Source organism: Mauremys reevesii, linkage group 15, assembly GCF_016161935.1.
Source record: "Mauremys reevesii isolate NIE-2019 linkage group 15, ASM1616193v1, whole genome shotgun sequence".
NCBI classification, from domain to species: Eukaryota; Metazoa; Chordata; order Testudines; family Geoemydidae; genus Mauremys; species Mauremys reevesii.
The window spans coordinates 28,890,739-28,913,350 of record NC_052637.1 but is presented as its reverse complement, the minus strand read 5'-3'; the positions used below and the strand labels follow the sequence as shown (position 1 = coordinate 28,913,350).

Here is a 22,612-nt window from a genome sequence, read left to right as displayed (position 1 = left end):
ATTAGTGCAGTGCTCAGAACCCTGAGCTTCACCCCCAGCACTCCTAAGCCCAGCTCCTCCAAGGTGCCGCACTCAGTGGGTGTTAGGGGCCTAAATACCTCTGGGGATATGGACCCTAGCATCTAAGTTGGGCTAGTGCAGCACCAGTTTGGCCACACCTACTTGGAATGACTCAAGTGTGCCTTCCCGGTGTGGATGCTTGACTGGGCTAACTCGGGCTCCCAGACCCAGGCGTTCAGGCCTGGGCTAACTCTGCTGTGACCTGAGATGCTACCTCTACCCTCTTGCCCTTCACATGGGTCAGGATCAGAAACGCAGGCTACAGGCAAAGCAGCACCTTGCCAAGGGCATGTGTACACACGTCATGTGCCTGACTTACTTTTCCCATTGGGATCTTGCTGAATTTGCTCCCCAGCGTCACAACAGAGGCCACCAAGGAGTAGGCTGTGAAGCCATAGAAGGACGTTTTTGTTCCAACGTCTTTTTCGTAACCTTTGATCACGGCACCACTCACGCTGGGCCAGAAAATCAAACAGAATTGCAAAGTCAGCAGCATATTGGTTTAATCACTGGGCTGGCATTCACAGCAGGGCTGGGGGGACTGGTTTGGCCAAAATAATCTTGAACCAAAACTAGCGTTGAACCTGAGCCACCAAGGAACCGCCTCACGCTCTGGGGTGGACAGCCACAGCGGGAAATGAATCCAGATGGAACCTTCCCTGAGGCTCAGAAACATGCTGTTCGCAGGGCCATCCCTACCCAGATGCAAAGTACGCAGCTGCGTAGGGCACCAGGAAATTTGGGGCACCACATTTCTTGGTGCCCTACACAGCTGTGTGCTGCTCCAGCCCCTGCTCCAGCTCTTCTCCTGGGCCCCTGCCCAGCCCCCACTCCACCCCTTCCCCAAAACCACCATCCCTGCTCCACCCCTGCTCCCCCACTCCCCTGAGGACTGCTGCAGGGGTCGAGCCTGCACTCACCGGCAGCGGTAAGTGCAGCGACCTGGCCCCAGCCTGCTCCACTCCACTGGCTCCTAGCTGCGCCACCGGTGAGTGCTGGGGGGCGGTTCCCCCTGCCCCCCAAGGCTGGGAGCCAGGGGAGCACAGCAGGCTGGGGCCAGGGACCAGCTCCCCACAGAGGCCTGGGGCCCCACACAGCCCCCCCTTGGGCTTCGCAGGCCAGTAGCAATGACTTGGAAACATGGTTAAAACATAAATAGAACGAGGAGTACTTGTGGCACCTTAGAGACTAACAAATTTATTTGAGCATAAGCTCATGGTTAAAACATGGCTCTGGAGTTTTTTGTGGGATCAGCTCTGTAGAGGGAGTTGAAGGGTGTAGAGGGGAGTGGGGAGATAGAGAAAAGTGCATGATGGAGACAGGAAAGTAACAGGAAGCTGTGCCTCTTACCGGAACACGTAGTCATGGGAGTCGATCTCCTGGCCCATTCCAGAGTTGTTTAATATCCCCCCGTTCCCCACCACGGCACAGCTGATGCAGGTCGGCCTCTGCCTGTTATTGTTGGCCAGGAGGACCTGCTGGTAGGGGTTGGGTGGCAGCATCATTATGACCTCCTTCACCACTGAAACACAGACAGGTGGTTTCCATCAAGGAGGATGAGTGAATGGGGCATTTTTGGAGAGCTTTCGGGCTGGGAAGGGAATACAGGGAAAGTGCCATATGTGAACTAGCCTGTGGGCCATCTAGTTTGTTACCCTGTCACTGACAGCGGCCACATGGGATGCGTCCAGTGGTGAACTGGAGCCGGTTCGCACTGGTTCGCGGGAATCAGTTGTTAAATTTAGAAGCCCTTTTAGAACCGATTGTCCTGCACGGGACAACCAGTTCTAAAAGGGCTTCTAAACTTAACAACCGGTAAGTTGAAGTGACCCAGGAGCGTAGCTAGGGGGGAGCAAGGCGAGCGGCTGCTCCCCCTGAGCCCATTATCCAAAAGTGGCGCCTTAGGCGCCGACCCCATGGGTGCTCCAGCTCCCCGCCCTGCCCCCTGGCCCCAGCTTACCTCCGCACCATCTCCGCCTCCCTGGGCCTGAGCGCGAAGCCGCCACTTGCTTCTCAGCCCTTCCAGGCTTCCCATGCAAACAGCTGATTCGCGGGAAGCAGGGGGGGCTGCGAATCAGGCAGCACGGTAAGGGGGCAGGGAAGGGGGGGGCGTTGGATAGGGCAGGGGAGTTCAGGGGGGTGGTCGGGGGTTAGATGGTGGATAGGGGTCGGGGCAGTCAGGAGGCGGGGAACAGGGGGGTTGAATGGGAGCAAGGGTCCCAGGGGAACAGTCAGGAAAGATGGGGGGGTTGGATGGGGCAGTGGGAGGCAGTTATGGGCATGGGTACCAGGGGTGGTCAGGGGACAGGGAGAAGGGCTGGTTGGATGGCGCAGGGGTCCTGAGGGGCCATCAGGAATGAGAGGAGGGGTTGGATGGGGCGGCGGGAGGCAGTCAGGGGACAGGGAAGGGGGGTGGATGGGCAGAGGTTCCAGGGGGAGGGCATCAAGGAATGCGGGGGGTTGGCTGGGGCAGGAGTTCCGGCCGGGGGGCAGGGGCGGGCCACAACCCCCTTGTGGGGTGAGGAGGGAACTGGTTGTTAAGATTTTGGCAGCTCATCACGGGATGCGTCAGAGGCAATACCTTCACATCTTTGGAATGCAACAGTACACCATGGAGGGAAATTCCTTCCTGATCCCAACTGGCAATCAGTTTATGGCCTGGAGCATGAGGGCTGACAGCCCACCTAACTGTTATCCTTTCTGCTGTCTTGCCTATTGGTATACTTGCCCATACCTTCTTGGATACTTAATACACTACTTGCTTCAAGAGTCCATCAAATAAAGGAGCCATCAAAAAAACACCATAGTTTTTGCAATGAAAAGAAACCATGGGCCTGATCACCACTGGATTACTCTTGTTTGACTTCAGTGAAACGCCATGACTTCAGTGGGGTTATATGGGAGTAATGCAGTGGTAAATTAGGGCCCATGCCTCAGGGTCAGCACAAAATTGGGAGCTGATGGAGGGGACTGGCCTGCTCTGGGAGCTGACAAAGAAGTGGAAGACACCTCCCTGTCCTGGCAGGAGGAACCAGTGTTTGCCCAATGAGGGTGTGTCCCAGATTGAGAGTTCTGTCCCGGCACTTGGAGTGGGGAGAGGGCAGCCTGTGAGCGTCAGGGAGGGAGCAGGCCCAGCCCAGCCCAGTTCACCGTCCCCCTGCCGGACTCACGTGAGTAATTCAGCTCCATAAAGCCAAAGGGTGGTTTGAAATGCTCCAGGCGTTCCCACTCGCTGTGGTTGAAGTGTCTCCTGTCTATGAAGAGCGTGATGTTGGGCAGGAAAAGGTCCCTCAGCCAGGCAGACTTGGCGGCTTTGGCCCTCACCGCATCGGGACAGCGCTGGAAGCACAGAAGATAGGGTTGTAAGGAAGCAGACAAGGGTTAGATGATGGCCGCCATCTTGGCCACCACACCAGGGACTGAGCCAGGGCCTACACGCTGCAGCAGCTAAGTGCCAAGCCCTCTCAGACGCAGGGTGCACTAGAAGACCCACCCAGGGCACTTGCTCGTGCCTCAGAAAAATGCCATTATGGTTTTATGATGCAGAGGCTGACCAGGCCTTGCTGAGTGCCCCCTGCCCCGAACGAGGCCTCCATGGCCTTATGCTCCTCGACACAGAGCTCATGCCATGCACAGCAGGACATCCCCTTGCACTAGCTCTCAATGTGCATATTTGCCCAGGCCCCAACAACGCCTCCTTTCCTTGGAGCCACACCCCCTTCAGCCTCCCGGTCAGTCACCCTGCTGCACATCCCCTTACGGCTGCTTCCACTGGGTTACACCCCTCCCTGCTTTCTGCATCTCCTCCCACGGTGCAGGCGGTGTGCTGCCAGCTCCGAATTAACCCATTTTAAAAATCGAAAGTAAAAGCATCATTCCCTTCAGTGTGCTTCTACTTGCAATGATCAGGAATCAGCTGGTTGTGTGCAGGAGCAACAGAAACCTGCACCTGATCAGTTCGATCCTCCACCTGCAGTTACAGGCAGAGAGCAGCTGTGGCCTGGCTGATCTTGAGCACCAGCTAACGATATGGCTGTTTGCAGCACTGTTCTGTCATGCAACTCGCAGGCCAGCCCTTTCTTATGGAACCCACACACCTCCTGAGTGTGGTTTTCGGTCCCCTCTAGTGGCACCGAGACCCCTTAGGGATTAATGAGTTTGCTCTACAGCCTTAGCTAAGGGCCATGTGGCTTTTAGCTCATGCAGTAGAGGCCCATGCATTTAGTTTCAGCGGTTCCCTGCTGTGATCCTGCCTGCCATGTTACACTATTATTATTATTGAGTTGTGTTGTGGTAGCACCTGGGAACCCCAGTCTTAGACCAGGACCCTACTGGGCTAGACCTGGTACAAACCCAGAACTGAAAGACACGTCCTGCCCCTGCCCCAAAGAATTTACAATCCCTCTCTAGCCGTGCTACCAGAAATAGAAGGAACAACACACGGCCTCCATCAATAGGACTCACTGCAGCACGAGCTCAATTCCTCCTTTGCAGGAAGTTAGGGCCCTGATCTTATCTGGGCTTAGGAGGCCGCCTTAGGCTAGCATTGTAGCAAATCTCACAAGCCGCAGCAGCCCTTCAGGCTGCACTTTGGGCAGCTCAGCAAAGTGAGTGCTGAGTGGCAGGAAGAAACCTCCCAAAATCTAGTTACTTCCTGCAGCAAGTTGGCTTTAAGCCCCAAGCTTCTATCTGCGGCTCCAAATCCTTGAAGCTTTACGTATTATTGCAGTACAAAATGGGTTGATTTCTGAGCCTATAGCATTGACTGGAAGATTAACTAAACTCTGCACAAGGCAGCTCGCTAGTTAAAGGCACCTTAATGACTTGTAGGACAGCTGCACAAGCCCCGCCGGCATTCACACTCATCAGCACTTTTCAGCTACGCAGGGAAATCATTGTGACATATCCTTGACTGTGAACGCTGCAGCAGGCGTTATTTGGAAAGCTCGTGGAGGGGCCACAGACGCTCACAGCCAGTTGCCTTTGGATCCCTGAGACTCCCACCGCTGCCACCCAGTGGTAGGTCAACAAACCACAAGGGGGCTGAGTTGAGTCTAATCCATGGGTTGGCTGGAGTTAACACATCCCCGTCCACGCAGACTTTGAGTCTGTTACTCAAGCATCACATGAACATAGAGGAAAACTGGACTGGGCGGATGCCCGCATGGTTCTGTGTCTGTGAGATTTTCATCCCTGCTTCTGCACGCTGACAGCATCTACTGTCCGAGGCTCCTCAGACAATTTCACTAGCACTGTGGTCTCACCCCACTGATGTGAGTTATTGTTATTTGTATTCAGGTAGTGCAACCCACACACCTCTTGAGTGTGGTGTTCTGGCCCATTTGGTAGCACCGAGACCACCTAGAGAGAGAGTTAAATGAGTCTGCTCTACAGCCTTAGCTAACAGCCCGTTGGCTTTTAGCTCATGCAGTAGAGGCTCATGCACTAGAAGTCCCCAGTTCAATCCTGCCTGCTGACGACCGGGGTCAGTCGGCATTACAGTAGTACCTAGAGATCAGTGCTGCTAACACACAGTCAGGCAACCCCTGCCCCCAAAGAGCTTACAGTCTAACTAGTCAAGATAACCAAGAGCGGGAGACAGGAAGACTTATTATCCCCATTTTACAGATGAGAAAGAGAGGTGAAGTGACTTGCCCAAGGTCACACTGAAAGTCTGTGGCAAAGCTAGGCATAGAACCCAGGGCTCCTGAACCCTACCATTTAACTGCTATAATCACAAGAGCCTCCTTCTTCTTGAGTTAGGTGAGTATTAAGCCATGTTACAGGTGGGGAAACAGAGGCATTGGACCAGTGGTGCTAAGCACCCACAGCTCCCACTGATTTCAGCTGTACATTCTGAGAAACACCACTGCCTTCCACCGAGATCAGAATCCAGCCTGGTGCATACCAAAGGCAATGGGGACAGCCATGCTGTGTGCCAGTGCAACACCGACAGACCCTGTTCGTCGGCAGGCGGGCGGGATCAAACGTGGGGCCTCGGGAGCTTAAAGCATTGGCCTCTACAGCATGAGCTAAAAGCCAACCAGCTCTTAGATAAGGCTGCTGTAGAGCAGACTCACTTTCTCTCTCTCTCTAAATGGTCTCGGTGGCACTAGATGGGACACAACACCACACGCAGAAGGTGTGTGGGTTACACCAGGTGTAACTACTAGCCACCTCTGTGCACGGTTGGATTTCCTGAATAGCTCTGAAAGCTGCAAATGAAGACAAATGATCTGGGAGAGGCCTGGAAGGCATCCGCAACCCTCTGAGCCCAGCAATGGTGAAGCAGGAAGGATGGAGGGCAAAGACCCACCCGACACTGCTTTGCCAACAGAGCAAACTCTGCACTGTGCATGCAAGTGCTGCTAGTCTCCTCTCTTGCGGTTACTGTCTGACACTCAGCTTTTACGCAAGCGGGGACACACCTAATTCTTTTTGCCTTTTTTTTTAAATGAGTGCAGCACAGAGAACAGTGCAGAATGTTCCTACGTGTCTGTTATCATGCAAATACCGTATCAATGGCAAAGTGTTGTTTAACTTGGGATGCGGTTTGGCCTCTAGCACGGGGTTTAGCAACCTTTCAGCAGTGCTGTGCCGAGTCTTTATTTATTCATCCTAATTTAAGGTTCCACGTGCCAGTAATACATTTTAATGTTTTTAGAAGGTCTCTTTCTATAAGTCTATAATGTATAACTAAACTATTGTTGTATGTGAAGTAAATAAGATTTTTTAAATATTTAAGAAGCTTCATTTAAAATTAAATTAAAACGCGGAGCCCCCTGGAGCGGTGGCCAGGACCTGGGCAGTGTGAGGACCGCTGAAAATCAGTTCGCGTGCTGCCTTCGGCACACGTGCCATAGGTTACCTACCCCTGCTCTAGGAACTCAGGTCATTCCTTCTTTGCCAGCAGCTGCATGACACCACTCTAGGCTTGTCACAGCTGCTAAATTCACACAGGACCAGCGTGGCACAATAGGGTGGATGATTTCTAGGGGAAAACCCAGTGAAGCAAGATGTGCAGGAAATGGTGAGTCAGTAACAAGCGCTGCTTCTCCCCTGAGACTCACTGTCAGAACCTATGCACTCTTAGGGGCTGAGCAATGGGTCATGTTTTTGGGTGAAATCTAAAATGTGAGGGCCTGACACGTGTTCATTAAAGATCCCCTGCCACTTTTTGTAAGACTCTGTGGGTGTCATCCCCCATGTTCTGGCCCAAATCCAACGTGAACAATTAAGTTCTGCCTAGTGAAATTTTGTGTGGTTTGAGCTCAATAAGGTGTCCTTAACTTCCTGTAACAAACTGCCACCCAGTGTCACTTTGTGCTGGTCTGCCAGCCACTGCTCTCCACCCCAGAGGTGGCTGCATTGGAGCAGTGGGCAACACGATTTCTATGGGGACAAAGTTAATACATTCGTTTGGGGATCCATTTGTGAACCAAGAACCCCTTAATAACAACTGGCAAGGTGGGTTACAGGAATATCCTGATTCTGGTATGTACATTCTGGGTCACCAAAGAATGTCATGGGAGTTCTTACTGGTTATTCATATCATTGTGAAATGTATGTTCAGATACTATTGGAGTTATGTACATATACTGAAAATATGTTTTAAAGTCTGAATCAAGGCAGAGCTGACAAATAGGCTTTTTGTCAGACAACAGACAACTGGGTGCGCTGTTGAAAAGTAAATAAAATATTGTCCCATTCACAGTGGATCTCCCGTCACCTGTCTATGCTGAATGCTGATGAAAGATTGTAAGAATTTCAGAAAGGAACTAACAGATAGAAAAATACAGTGAGGGGAAGAGAACCTTATATGGAGATACGCTTCAAAAGTTTGCTGGACTATATTTGGGGAACAAAAAAGACACCCCAGCATCCTGCACCTAGGAAGTAAATGGGCAGTGCATTTACATTCATGAAAATGGGATCACAACCAGATTTGGTTGGAAACATTGTAGGAGGCTTTGGGTGAGGTAAGACTCCTTTAGACAGGAGATTAGCCTGTTAAGTTTAGTCTCTATGATTTTATGTGTAACCTTTTGTTTCTCTCACCCTTACTCCTAGGTGCCGACTTTCTAAACACACCCCTGACCGACAAAAGTTTTACCGACGAAAGTGCAGTGTAGACATGACTGTGTTTACACTGCCACTTTCAGCGCAAAAAATTTAGTCATTCGGGGGGGTATTTTTTCACACCCCTGACCAACAACAGTTTTACCAATGAAAAGCGCTGGTGCAGACAGCACTGTGTTGGCGTGAGACACTCTCCCACTGACCAAGCTACCGCCCCTCATTGGGGGTGGCTTTATTTTATCAGCAGGAGAGAGCTCTCCACCCTGCCGACAAAGAGCACTGCGTACCTTACAGCAGCACGGCTGTAGCAGCACAGTTGTGCAGCTGTAAGGTGCCCAGTGTAGCCAGCCTGAGTTAACGCTGACATAGTAACTGAGTTTCACAGTTAGCACCCCTTCAAGACAAATTGGAAGAGTTCTCATATCCTTGGATGGTGCTGTTTCTTTCTTTGTGACTCAATACACAGGCATCTTATTTGTATTGTGATGGCTATCACCACTTCATTGCTAGAAGGGACTGAACTGAAACGGGATCATAATATAATAGTAGCCAGAGCAGTTATGAATCATTGTTGCTCTTTAAACCACATGGTAAATATGTAAGTGCTAAAACCCAGCCATTCTCTTACCTCTCCTGTTTGGCACTGGCACTGACTTCACTGCAAGAAAAAGTACAGATGGATACAACACATGGTTCCAATAGGGGTGTCCAGCTGAACAAAACATAGTTCCAGGTGGCACAAAAACTGAAATTTCTGTTTTCTCTCCAAAACAAAATTCAGGCCCAAATGATTTTTTTCCCCCAGTTTTTCATTTAGTTAGGGTTTGGGTTGTTCTTTTTACCTCCTTGCAAAGATTTTAAAACAAAAACTCCCTACATTTCAAAACAAAAACCATTTTGACTTTTTTTTTTTTTTTTTTTTAAAAAAAATGTGGCATCCTATGGCACTAAACAGACGTCTCAGACGCAGCTCTGTGGTGTGGTGAATACCTTCTTCTTCAGCAAGTTTTTTTAATTCTTTTCATTATTTGTTTAGATGAAACTGGTTGCTGCATTCTACTGGACTTGGGGGATGGGTTCAGTCACCCTGAAATTGCATTTTTTGGGGAAGGGGAGAAATTAACTCAGATCTGCATGACAGCCCGTCCTACGAGTATGAATTAATTTCAGCGACTAGATTCTTGTGTTCGTTAATATTTCCATTCTTCTCACCACAATCATCAATAATTTCCAAGTGTGGATGATAAAAGTTAATCTCTGCCTTCTCCAAAGTAATTACAGCCCTGGGGCAGGAGACATCTGATGAGATACCAGAGAGTGACGGTTACAGATCCTTTAAATGCTTCCTCTGGCAGGGCACTGAGCTTGGCTAGGATTGGCATGGGAAAGGTTCTGACTTCAACTCCCTCATGGTTCACCCTGTGGCAGCTCTCTGCATATTTGTTATGAGCTGGCTACCTGAGAGATGCAGAAAACATGAGTGTGACCAGGGGAGGGAGGGGATGGAGAAGCAGAAGTTAAAGGTAAAAGTCTTTGATGTTGCCAGTCTGGATATGGGAGAAACACCTCGCTGCCTTCACTTTCTGTAGACTCCAGAATAAGCCCTGAAAACTTGGCATTTGGGTTCATGTTTCTCATGGGCTTTATTGGTTTGCCTCAGGAAGCCATTTATGGGGCTGAAATTACAAGATCTGATCTTCTCATGATCTTGCCACACACCAAGAACTGAAATGTGGCAAGACCACCAGGTGAGCCAGTGTTTGAGCCCAATAATGACTCACTGGGAAAAACCTCTGCACAAATACAAATAGGCTCTGAGTCTATCTGACCCCATATTCCTTCTAAAAATGCAAATATTCCCTTTCAGATACTCCCTGCTGGAGACCTACCCGATGCTCCTTTATGATTTGGACTATGCCTCCAGACGCAAAGATGCCAATATTTCAAGCTTATTAATGGGTGGGCAAACAGGGATCCACCAGGGTGGTTATAATGTTAGGGTGGTTTCTGAGGCTGAACGCAATGCCATCCACAGCCTCAGAAACCACCCTGACATTATAATCAAAGAGGCTGATAAAGGAGGTGCTGTTGTCATCATGAACAGGTCTGACTACCAAAAGGAGGAGGCCGCCAGACAACTCTCCAGTACCAAATTCTACAGGCCACTTCCCTCAGATCCCACTGAGGAATACACTAAGAAACTGCACCATCTACTCAGGACACTCCCTACACTAACACTGGAACAAATCAACATATCCTTAGAGTCCCGACCAGGGTTATTCTACCTACTACCCAAGATCCACAAACCTGGGATGGAAATCCTGGACGCCCCATCATCTCGGGCATTGGCACTCTCACTGAAGGACTGTCTGGATATGTGGACTCTCTACTCAGACCCTATGCCACCAGCACTCCCAGCTATCTCCGTGACACCACTGATTTCCTGAGGAAACTACAATGCATTGGTGACCTTCCAGAAAACACCATCCTAGCCACCATGGATGTAGAGGCTCTCTACACAAACATCCCACACACTGATGGAATACAAGCTGTCAGGAACAGTATCCCTGATGATGCCACAGCACAACTGGTCGCTGAGCTCTGTGCCTTTATCCTCACACACAACTATTTCAAATTTGATGACAATATATATCTCCAGATCAGTGGCATCGCTATGGGCACCCGCATGGCCCCACAATATGCCAACATTTTTATGGCTGACCTGGAACAACGCTTCCTCAGCTCTCGTCCACTCACACCCCTTCTCTACCTACGCTACATTGATGACATCTTCATCATCTGGACCCATGGGAAGGATACTCTGGAAAAATTCCACCACCATTTCAACAGCTTCCACCCCACCATCAACCTCAGCCTGGACCAGTCTACACAGGAGGTCCACTTCCTAGACACCACGGTGCAAATAAGTGATGGTCACATTAACACCACCTTATACCGAAAACCTACTGACCGCTATGCCTACCTTCATGCCTCCAGCTTCCATTCCGGGCACACCACACGATCCATTGTCTACAGCCAAGCACTGAGGTACAACCGTATCTGCTCTAACCCCTCAGACAGAGACCAACACCTACAAAATCTCCATCAAGCATTCTCAAAACTACAATACCCGCACAAGGAAATAAGGAAACAGATCAACAGAGCCAGACGTGTACCCAGAAGCCTCCTACTGCAAGACAAACCCAAGAAAGAAACCAACAGGACTCCACTGGCCATCACATACAGTCCCCAGCTAAAACCCCTCCAACGCATCATCAGGGATCTACAACCCATCCTGGACAATGATCCCACACTTTCACAGGCCTTGGGTGGCATGCCAGTCCTCGCCCACAGACAGCCTGCCAACCTGAAGCACATTCTCAGCAGTAACTGCACAGTGCACCATAGTAACTCTAACTCAGGAACCAATCCATGCAACAAACCTCGATGCCAACTCTGCCCACACATCTACATCAGCGACACCATCACAGGACCTAACCAGATCAGCCACACCATCACCGGCTCATTCACCTGCACATCCACCAATGTAATATATGCCATCATATGCCAGCAATGCCCCTCTGCTATGTACATCGGCCAAACTGGACAGTCTCTACAGAAAAGGATAAATGGACACAGATCAGATATTAGGAATGGCAATATACAAAAACCTGTAGGAGAACACTTCAACCTCCCTGGCCACACAATAGCAGATCTTAAGGTGGCCATCCTGCAGCAAAAAAACTTCAGGACCAGACTTCAAAGAGAAACTGCTGAGCTTCAGTTCATCTGCAAATTTGACACCATCAGCTCAGGATTAAACAAAGACTGTGAATGGCTTGCCAACTACAAAACCAGTTTCTCCTCTCTTGGTTTTCACACCTCAGCTGCTAGAAGAGGGCCTCATCCTCCCTGATTGAACTAACTTCGTTCTCTCTAGCCTGCTTCTTGCTTGCTTATATATACCTGCCCCTGGAAATTTCCACTACATGCATCCGATGAAGTGGGTATTCACCCACGAAAGCTCACGCTCCCAAACGTCTGTTAGTCTATAAGGTGCCACAAGACTCTTTGCTGCTTTTACATGAAAATGTGTGACTTGGAAAAACTAATGTGGAGGCTAACAAGGAGGTAGATTTATAGGAGACCATCCAGCTGTATACATGGCCAGAACCAGGGGCGGCTCTAGAAATTCCGCCGCCCCAAGCAGGGCGGCGCACCGCGCCACTTGCGCCGCCCTTCCCCGGTCCCGCGGCCGGGGCAGAAGTGCCTGCGGACCGTCGCGTGGTCCCGCGGCTCCGGTGGAGCATCCGCAGGCATGCCTGCGGGAGCTCCGTCCGAGCCGCGGGACCAGCGCACCCGCCGCAGTCATGCCTGCGGGAGCTCAAGCGGAGCCGCGGGACCACGCGACGGTCCGTAGGCACTTCTGCCCCGGCCGCAGGACCGGGGCTCCGGTGGACCTCCCGCAGGCATGACTGCGGAAGGTCCGCCGGAGCCAAATGCCGCCCTGCCAGGACAATGCCGCCCCACGCGCCTGCTTGGCGCGCTGGGGTCTGGAGCCGGCCCTGGCCAGAACACATAGTAATCACTTACTGACTGTGAGGATGAGTTGTCCAAGAGATAGCGGTCCTCAAAATCCCACTGAGGCTCAGACTTGAAGTCGGCAATCTTCAGCTTTCTCTTTTCTGTCACTGTAGGAGCCGGAGTCGTGACATTCTGCATTGTGGGAGTGGCCACGTTCCGCACCGGGAGGCTGGGATGAACTTTGCCTTTTGTAGAGGGTCTCAGAGCACCGGGCTTAGTTGACACAGGGGCCTTTTTTGGTTTTGGTTTTGCTTGGTCTTGGTATATGGTCTTTGCAGAGGCTCCCTTCCCCTTGGGTGCCGGTGGGGCACTCTTACCCCGGGTTTGTGTCTTACTGGATGCTGATATTACATTCTTATCCTCTGCTTGCTCCTCCACGGCCTCTCCTTTATCTGCTGCCAGTCTCTTAACCATATCTTGCTCCAGCCTATTGCTGTCTGTGTCCAGTATCACATTTAGCTGGCTCGAGGAATCCCCTTCAACGGGCACAGCGTGGAGCTTGTTCTGTTGGATGTCCCTTTCTGGCATTTCTTTGGTATCTTGCAAATAAATGACTGGCCTAAATGTAATCAAAAGAAAGGCAAATACACCACATGTACTTCAGCTGAATGAAGCCCCTTCCATCCCCTTTACCACATTAATGGCTCTCTTACCCTCCAGACGTTTTATGACACTACCGAGTACAGCAATTACCCTCTCTAGGGCTCCACTTTTGTAACCTTCACTGAGTTTCTGCAGGGAATTGTCATTATGCTTTGCTCAAAGGGGACCCACCTGAACTTGTTTATGATTTAGCCATAAAATGGTTATTCAGCACCTTGGACCCATCAGACATGAATCGCGTGATTTGCCCCCCTCCACCCATGAAATAAAGCATATGTAATTCTATTATACAGATGGTTTTTGAAATATTCATGACCAGCGGTAGCTGGAAATCAATATAGGGGCAGGGAGGAACCTATTTGCAGCTAGGCACAATCCATGACAACCATCCCAGGACACTGACGCATCCCACATGAAAGACACAGGACTATGGTGTAGTAAACAGAGCAGAACCTTTATTCAGGCTACTGGACAAACACTATACCTGTAGCCCCCTTGCTCTCCAGCTTGCATTCTCGCGGAGTAATGTTGATGCACTTCACAGATCCCAGCCAGGATGGGTCTGACTCCTGTCAGCATTCATGGACTAGATTGCTGACTATCCTGCAGGCACTGCTGCTTTTCAACACTTAGAAGAACAAGCATGATGTTGGGAAGAGTCATCTGATGTCTAGAAAAACTTCTGTGCAGGCTGCAGGGATACCAGCTACATACCGCATGACCTAACAAGGTGCAAATGCAGGAGACTATGGCGCAATTCTGAGATGCTGGGTGTCGCCTACTCATACTGAAGTCAATAGAAGGGGATGGTGCTCAACACCTGGCAGGAGCAAGCCCCATGTGGGACCCAGAGCCAAAATCAGGGACACAAGGAAGTGATTCGAGCAAGGTAAGGTCGGAATGAGGTAGGATTTGTTCCTGTAGCTGAAATGGCACTTTCTATGCAGGCTGCATTTCCAAAGTATAGACCGTACAGCAGCCCGAGCCAGAGAACACTGACTGGCCATTCCTTGCAGCCTGGCAGTGACTAGGGACCTCTGCTGAGCTGGTGCAGAGCACAGACAAATGCTTGTTTTAAGGAGAATCACCAGTAGAGCCCTGCATGGTTCCAAAAATTATATTCACATGCGATCCACAAACAAGATGCTCGGATGCAGATATCCACGGATATAAAGCGGATATCTGCAGATTTGCAGGGCTCTAACAATCAGTCCCAATGTGACCGGGTACATCCCAGCCTTCCAGTGAGCTCAATGGAGTGTTCGTGGGCAACAGCAGCACAGCAGAAGGCCAATACAAGGGGTAAAGAGACAGCACCAAATCCTGCCCTTTGGGGATTACGTATGAAAATCCATCTGGCACGTGTACTGTAAATGCTGCGCTAGGCCAGGGCAGGGAGTGGCAGCAGCTGGATGGGCCTGCCATACAAGGGATCTCCAGCCACCTGCAAGCAATGGAGCAAAGCAGCCTGAAAGTCACAAAGCTTCATCTTTCACACAAATGGGCTTCAGGGCTGCTGGCTCCATAGAATAGTTCTGCCTCTTCCCGCAGTTCCAGTTTCACTCCAGGCTGACTGTCACAGCTGGCTCGTGGGCAGCCAGACCTAGTGGTCAGAGCCAGGCTCCACAGTCACGAAACAGGAGTCAACAGTGGGTCAGGTCAGGATACTGAGATATCAGAAGCAGGAAACAAAGTTGAGAGCAGAACCATGAATCGGTAACAAGAGTCAGGCTGGGTCAGGACACCAAGGGGTCAGGACACCAAGGGGTCAGAGGCAGGAGGCAAACTGTGATCAGAACCACAAGTCGGACACCAGGAGTCAAGCCGCATCAGAATGCCAAGAAGCCAAGCCAGGGAAGCAGGAGCGAGAGGCACCCATTCCAGAACAGGGTGACTCTCAGCTGCATGGACAACTTCCTGTTCCTGTGCTGGCAGGGGCGGCTCTATGTTTTTCGACACCCCAAACATGGCAGTCAGGCAGCCTTCAGTGGCGTTTCTGCAAAAGGTCTGCCGGTCACTCGGAGTCAGCAACAGTTCTGCAGGTGATCTGCTGGTCCCGCGCCTTCGGCGTACCGGCCACCGAATTGCTGCCGAAACCATGGGACTGGCAGACCTCCTGCAGAAAGGCTGCCTGACTGCCTCCCTCACAGCGACCGGCAACCCACCCCCCACAACTTGCCGCCCCAGGCACACGCTTGCTGCGCTGGTGCCTGGAGCCGCCCGTGTGCTGGGTTTATATAGAACCTGTGGACCAATCAGGACCTCCAGCATTCTGCCAATCAAGTTCCAGGACTGGAGTCCTCTGTCAGGGTTCAGCTTTTGCACTATCCCCTGTTAGGAAGCCCCGGGTGGCAGGTTGGACCTTACTAGCTCCTAAGAATACTGTGGAGCAGGGTTCAAGACCTACAGTTCCTGATACTGACTAATGAAGGGCAGAAAGTCCTCCTCAGCATGGAGGCAGCTGAGCTGGTTGATGCAAAGAGAGTAGGCCATGTTTTCAGCTTGTGTGAATTGGCAAAGCTCCACTGACCTCTTGGAGGTGTAACGTCTCCTGTAGCTACCCATTGTGCAGAGGAGCTTGCCTACTGCACCCACCCGTAGGAAGGCAGCCAGCGTGCAGGGTGCGCTCATGCGTCATTTACCAGTACACACTGGAACTGCAGTATGCAATAAAAAAACCCCATAGAGTTAGCTACAGTCACCACACATTACAGTACCCTGCAACAGGGCAAATGGCTGGCAGCTTGAGAGGAAGGCAGAGATGGACTCTAACAAGGTCATCTTGTCACAACCTGCAGTGGGCAGGAGTGCTGGAATAATCTGTATAGTGGGGTGCTGAGTGGGACTGAACAAAACTGTAAATCCTGTCTATGATGGAAACCACTTCAAGTCAGGGGTGCTTTTGTGTTTAAGAAAAATGATCAAAATGAAAATTTGTATGTTTTAAAAAATTCTTAACAATTATTGTTATTTTTGGAAGGTTCCCTCACTGTTACAGTGTTACTTTCTCCCATATTTTTATTCCTCACCCCCTTTTAAGTGGGAAAAAAATGGAGGGTTCCCCCCGCCCACACACACACTTTCTCTAAAACCCCCTCCTCCCTGGAGATCCTTAAAAACCCTTGAAAAGCCATAACATTTTTGTTGTTGGACAAATGAAAAGTAAACATGAAAACCAACACATGAAACAAAAACTACATTCTGTTTTTTGACCATCCCAGACTTTTGCAACACATTTGCAAAGTGCTTTATGCTCCTGAAATGGAAGATAAAATGGGGCTAATCCTGCCCCGCACCCCCACCCCAAATGCAGGACTACCAGGCTCAGAAAGCTAAATTACCATGGTAGTTCCACAGTTCATGTGGGGTGTCGTGTCATGGGGAGGCTATGCAGGGAGACTCCACAACAGCTGATCCATTGATCTCTGCACTGTTGCAGGACAGGGGATTTGCAAACTATACACTATACTTGCTTTTAAAAATATATTGGTTTTAAGGAAACATTGTACCATGCGGCTCTACTGTATACAGGTAATAACTACCTGGGTCGTATGTCACATACTAGTGCAGAGTGTTCTGTCTTTTGGCTCGTCAGTCCAATGGCTTCATACACGCATCATTTGACATGCAACAGGCAACGGGACACATCAGCAAGTCCCCAGGAATTTTAGAGCGGTTACATTTTGAACTACACGGTATAAAATGCCAACATGTTCAGAAATAGCCTCCAATACAGTGTGAGCATAATTACCTCCGTTTGGAAGCCCCACTGCCTGATTTACAGATACAACCAGGTAATTAGGTCTTTAAATGGATACAGCAGGAAGTGCCATTATTTCCACCTGCAGTAATGGCGGCTGGGGTGATCCCCAGCCAAAAAAACAGAGCCAAAATGTTTAGGTTTTTCTTGAGAAAATTCACTGCTGTCTGCATGCTTTCGAAAGGACAGACAGGCCTTGTCCACATAGGAAAGTTCTTTGGTATAAACTAAGGTGTGAACTGAAATTGGTATAATCTTACCAGTATAACCCCCATGAGGATACAGTTGTTCCAACATAAACCATCTGTTTGATAGGGGAGTTGGAGAGGGCTGAGGGTTTGCTTCCCATAAGGATGCAGGGGTGGAAAGGAGTTTCAGGTGGTGGCTGTGGGGTTGAGTTCCTGTTTGGATGATTATTTTAATGCTGCTAAGATTTCATTGGGCAGCTGGAGCCCTTGGATAGGTGAAATCTAAAGAAAAGAAACTAAACCAACCCTCACACACACTTTTATTTATGTTGCTTATGGGGTTTAAGCTAAACCAAAAAAAAGCCACACCTACTCTGGCATGAGAGTGTCCACATGGAGGTCAGTTTAAATTCACACCTTAGGTTATACTGAACCAACTTCCTGGCCCTGGTCATTGAACTCAACCCAATACCTCTTCACTTCCCCAGTGAGGACAGATCTTGGTGGGTTAAGCTGCATGGAACAGTTCCTTTGGGAAGGATCCCACAACTGTACTGCTGGGTTGCTTTCTATGTCATTGTCTGCATTACATGAGGGCCCTGATTCCGAGTCCGACTTTCCTTTGTTTGTTTGTTTCGAATTACCAATATAATTTTGGCTCAAACTCCAAATCAAATCAGATTGCTGAGCAAACGTTATGAGTCAGCTGCCCCACACCTAAAGGGGCTCTTTGCATCTCATTCTGCACAGAGGTAGGTTTCTTTCCCTGGCTCCCTAAAAGAATTGAATTTGGAGCGTGGCAGAGTTGGCTTGGCCCTTGAGTGCTTGTTTAGGTTAAGGAAATTTGCACTACTGATTCCCTACTTTGCACTAGTGCAAAGTGTTTGCATTAAGGGTTTGCTTTGACGCAAATTTCCCTAGATTAGACAAGTCCTGAATTAGAGGTTTTAGAAAACTTTAAATATATTTTATGCATAAATAACAATTGTATTAACGGAATATCTGTTTATATAAATAATGTTTTAATTTAATATTTAGTCGAGACGTGATGATATACATAACGTACCACCTTTCTTGTACTGATATTACCCAGATCTTGCTTTCTAGCGCACGGTTTTGGGTGTGGGTACACACCCACACCCCGGTATATAAAAAGTTTCACACTTAGAGCTAGAGAGATTAGAGAGAGTACACTACATGGATAGTTTGTCTTAGAAGGAGCTGGATCTCTTACCTGTGAAGACATTTTTCTGCAAAGCCGAAGAAGGAGCTAACAGAGACAATGAGGAACAGAAAGGCTGTCACAAAAATGGGCCAGAAGATCAACCGGGGCACCTTAGCAAGTCTCCTCCGGAGAGCTCGCATGGCCTCACCTTAGCCAGGACTGGAGCTGTACTGCTTCCCTGCTACAGGTGTATTGCACAATGAACAAGCTGGCCGTATCATTCCTCAGATATCCCTGGCCAGCAGGTGCACACCCTCTGTCCCAACACTTGGGGATAGTAATAAATTCTGTATGCTGAACTTGCTCTGCCAAAACAAAGGTTGGGTTTTTTTTGGTTTTCCCTCCAGGCCAAAATCATAGCAGCTTTGTGAGGATTCTGTGGGCTTGGCAGGTCCGTGGTCAAACACCTATTGTTTAAACTTGCTTTTCAAATGTTTCTTGACGGTTGGTGTAAAATAAATACCCCTCTTATATCTGTTTCAGGCAAAAACAGGAGCAAATAAAAGCCGGTGTGAATGACGAGGTTAACGTTAGCTACACTTAGAGACTAGTTTTCAGAACGGCATCTAGGTGTGGGTTCAGGTCAGTTCTAGCGATATCTATATTATTACACTAGTGCTTGGAAGCTCCAACCATGATCAGGCCCCTGTTGTGCCAAGCACTGTAGAGACACATAGTAAGAGACCGTCCCTGCCCCCAAAAGCGCAACAGCTAGATACATAGATGCCAAGGCCACGAGCCTAACCTCTTTATTACACAGGACATAGTTTTAAACATGATCCAAGATGACCCATAAGCAAGTCCAAAGTTAAATCCATTATAAAGCATCAGGAATTTGTTTTTTAAAGTGAATTTAGTACTTGGGTAAAGTGTCACATTAACGGGCCTGGAGGTGGAAATTTTCTCTTCCTCTCGAGAGCGGGCATAATATCGGTGGCGGCAATGCAAGCTTTTCCCAGCCTCCCCTGCCTATTTAAAACTGGTCAGGAAAATCCCCCACCCCAATTTTTTTTTAATTGGAGTTTACCAATTTGTCAAAATTGAACGTTCTCCAGAGACGGAGTGCCTTTGCTTGAGCTCCAGTGGAACCCAGGCAAATTTCAAACCCTGCCTGGTTTCCTGCCACCTTGTCTGGCTGGCTCCTGGGAGCCTAGCTGCCTGACAGCCACAGAGTCAGGAACCCCTGGGCTACCAGGGTCTGCAGCTCCTGAGCAGTCCACCAGGTGGACACCAGTGGAGCCAGCACTCCATTCCTTTTTGTGGAACATTTCAAAATGGATGTTCCAAAACGTACCAAAACTTTGGAAATATCAAAATCCTCCATGAAATGGCATGACCTTTATCTGCCCAGCTCTACTGCCTACGTGCTTCAACTCTGAGCCACTTATAAAGATATGAACCAGTACATTCTCCATGGCCTGTGATCTCTCTGCTGGGCCTACCACTCAGACTGCTAATTCACTAGGTCCAGGTGTGGGACTGGTTTTTGAGCGACGGGCTTCTGTCCCACTGGGTATTGTGTTGAATATCCACCTCTCCATTTCACAGAGGCCACCACCGAACAACAACTTTTGATCACAACTGAGTTAGGGTATGGCTGGATTCAAACCTGGGTGGCCTATGGCAGAAGTGAAAAGGTCTACACTGTTCTAGCACTCCCATAAGTCACCCAGTTGGACATGTTCAAGCCATGAAAGTCCAGGTCCCCGAATGGCCGGATCCAGCGTCGCACATTTTTGTTGTGAAGTGTCAGATTTTGACTGGTCTTCTGTTCAAACATGCCAAGGAACAATAGGCTGAATAGAATTTCTCCCTGTCGGGCCCCAGTGATAGCAACAGTCTAGAGGTTGAAGGGCTGGAGGAAGGGATTTGTTTTCCCATTATAACAAAAAATACTTCTTCCTAGCTACAGCCAAAATGCAAAGCCATAGAACAGGGCCAGCAGGAAGAGGGAGTGTTTGTATCCTGGTCCTGAAGGATACATGGATGTTTGGATAGGACAACGTATTCATCCCGTGAAATTCAAAATGGGAGGAGTACCCGAGACTTGATACAATGGGCCCCATTCCAAAGGTAAAACTATTTGCTCTTTGGAATGAAGAGCCACACAGGGAATTATTAACTCTGGCAGGGATAATTTAGCATCTTGTAAAGGGGGAGTGGTGAACTCCTTCCGAGGTAGGGAAATCACTCCAAGGCTGTTTACATTTTCACAGTGGCATTTTAACAAGAGGCCCTCCTTGGTGCAACACTACAGTTAATCCAGGTTTCATGGCTGTACTGTCGAACATGTGGCATGCCTAGCATATCTTACAAACTTTAGGAGGACAACGCTGCACCGCCATGCTTTATCGAGGCTTTTCTATGACACTAAAGTGACAAAAGCCTTGATAAAGTGTAATTATTGAGCTGTGCAATCCCCTTTTACCTCCATTTTTGTGTGCCCAGATCAGGTAATTGCCCATGCAAACACTCATTTTCATGCAGCCACCCAATTTTCATATGCAAGCAAGATGTTTTGCTGTTGTAAACAGGAGTTACCAGAGTTTGCGACTCTCATGTTTTGCAGTCCTTTCAATGTCTTGTCCAGAGAATCTTGTGCATTTGCACTGGTGTTAATGACCCTACCAGTTGCAAGGAAATAGAAAATCAGGTCCATTGTGTGATGGACCTTTCTAATGATATCTCACAAGGCCCATCTTGCATAAAATACATCTTAGATAGGCTATAATCATGTTATAACATGCGTCATGCATCTGATGAGGTGGGTATTCACCCACGAAAGCTTAGGCTCCAATACGTCTGTTAGTCTAGAAGGGTGCCACAGGACTCTTTGTCGCATGTTATTACAATATTTCCATGAAGAACATGGGGCACAGTGTCACACATTGTTCCTTTCAAACTCATGCACAAGTCAACCTCGTCACAGCTCTCCATTTACACAGCATTAACTCTTTGCCTATAAAAATTGCTCAGAATGGTATTGACCCATCCCCCAGCTCCACTGACTCCACTGTGAGTTCCATGTGCATAGCACCTCTTGAAAACTAGAATCGGCATGAAAACTTGTTGTGTTATAACACTCCTAACCCTGTAAAGGTCTAACACAAAGATCCTTGGAATAGCACTGACAAGCAGACCTTTATTCCATTGATTCCCTGCCATGCAGTGCACAGGCATTTAACATTCCCATCTCCCAGCCTCCACCACAGAGAGGAGAATCGACCCCCGAAGAACCATTCATTTGCTTTTTAAAAGAATGACTTACTGTACAGTCTCACAGGTGAGACACTCTCCTAATTATTCATCAGTCCCCCAAGAGTCGATTTAGGTCTCGAGTCCACACAGTGTGATATATGGGCAGACGACGGCACCTGTGCTCAGTGTGGGTCCATCCCCACCCAGCCACTATGCAATGCAGCATCCAGGCCTGAATGATTAAATACAAATTACAGCTTCAGTTGTGAAATATAGTCATTAAACTCCCAGGATCAAATTAATCCCTGATGTGACTCCACCAACTTCAGTGGAGTTACATCAGAGACCAGTGGAGCACATTATCATAAAGTCAGATTCAGCATGAATTCAGCTTCTGATTCATTTTTGCTATGTGATGTTCTCTCTGGCCACAGATTCCATCATCTCTCTCTCCTCCCCTGTATGATAACCATGTTACCCTAGTTAACCTCCTGTGACTGTCTGTACCCTTATGGTCACCCCTTTTACAGGACTATAATAAATGTTGTATAAAGTATGCCTTGTGAGGTATCATTTGAAAACTCATACCTTGCTGATCATTATTGTCCTGATAAAATGTGTGTGATGGCATTGCATGTAAAGTTATATGATTCTTCTGTACAGTATTACTAGATGTGTCCGAGTCTGGGGCGAAGCAGATACAGACCAGTTCCCCAGAGACAAAAGGCTCGCCAATGCCTCAGCCAGGTGTCAGCAAAATCAAATGGACCATCACCTGGGTAAGTGGCCATTCTTTGGCAGGAAAGAGGATGTGGGTGAAAAGCTACATCTTCACAAAGAAACAGCTAGGGGTTCCCAATCCACACAGACTTTCTGTCTCCTGAATCTCAGCGGCAGATGATTCTTGAAGAAGAG

At 48.9% G+C, this 22,612-nt stretch overlaps 1 protein-coding gene and 1 long non-coding RNA gene across 4 annotated transcripts in view; one reads left to right on the top strand and one right to left on the bottom strand.

The window, feature by feature from the left end:
• Positions 1–21,841, bottom strand: part of ST6GALNAC1 (ST6 N-acetylgalactosaminide alpha-2,6-sialyltransferase 1) — a 30,201-nt gene extending 8,360 nt beyond the window's left edge. Inside the window, exons 1-5 of one of the 3 annotated variants that reach the window (XM_039501280.1) lie at positions 21,768–21,841; positions 12,733–13,282; positions 3,231–3,399; positions 1,411–1,582; positions 380–515 (exon numbers count right to left, since the gene is read on the bottom strand). In XM_039501280.1, the coding sequence (XP_039357214.1) occupies positions 380–515; positions 1,411–1,582; positions 3,231–3,399; positions 12,733–13,251 (996 nt within the window). In that variant the 5' untranslated portion in view covers positions 13,252–13,282; positions 21,768–21,841. Of the gene's footprint in view, positions 1–379; positions 516–1,410; positions 1,583–3,230; positions 3,400–4,875; positions 5,042–12,732; positions 13,283–18,508; positions 18,640–21,767 lie in introns of those variants that run through there. The other 2 variants (XM_039501279.1, XM_039501281.1) reach the window with 2 other exon arrangements.
• Positions 4,990–19,009, top strand: LOC120383312. The gene is made up of 3 exons (XR_005588406.1): positions 4,990–5,079; positions 7,775–8,039; positions 18,983–19,009. It is a non-coding gene; the product is annotated as an uncharacterized LOC120383312 (long non-coding RNA).
• Positions 21,842–22,612: the final 771 nt, after the last annotated feature.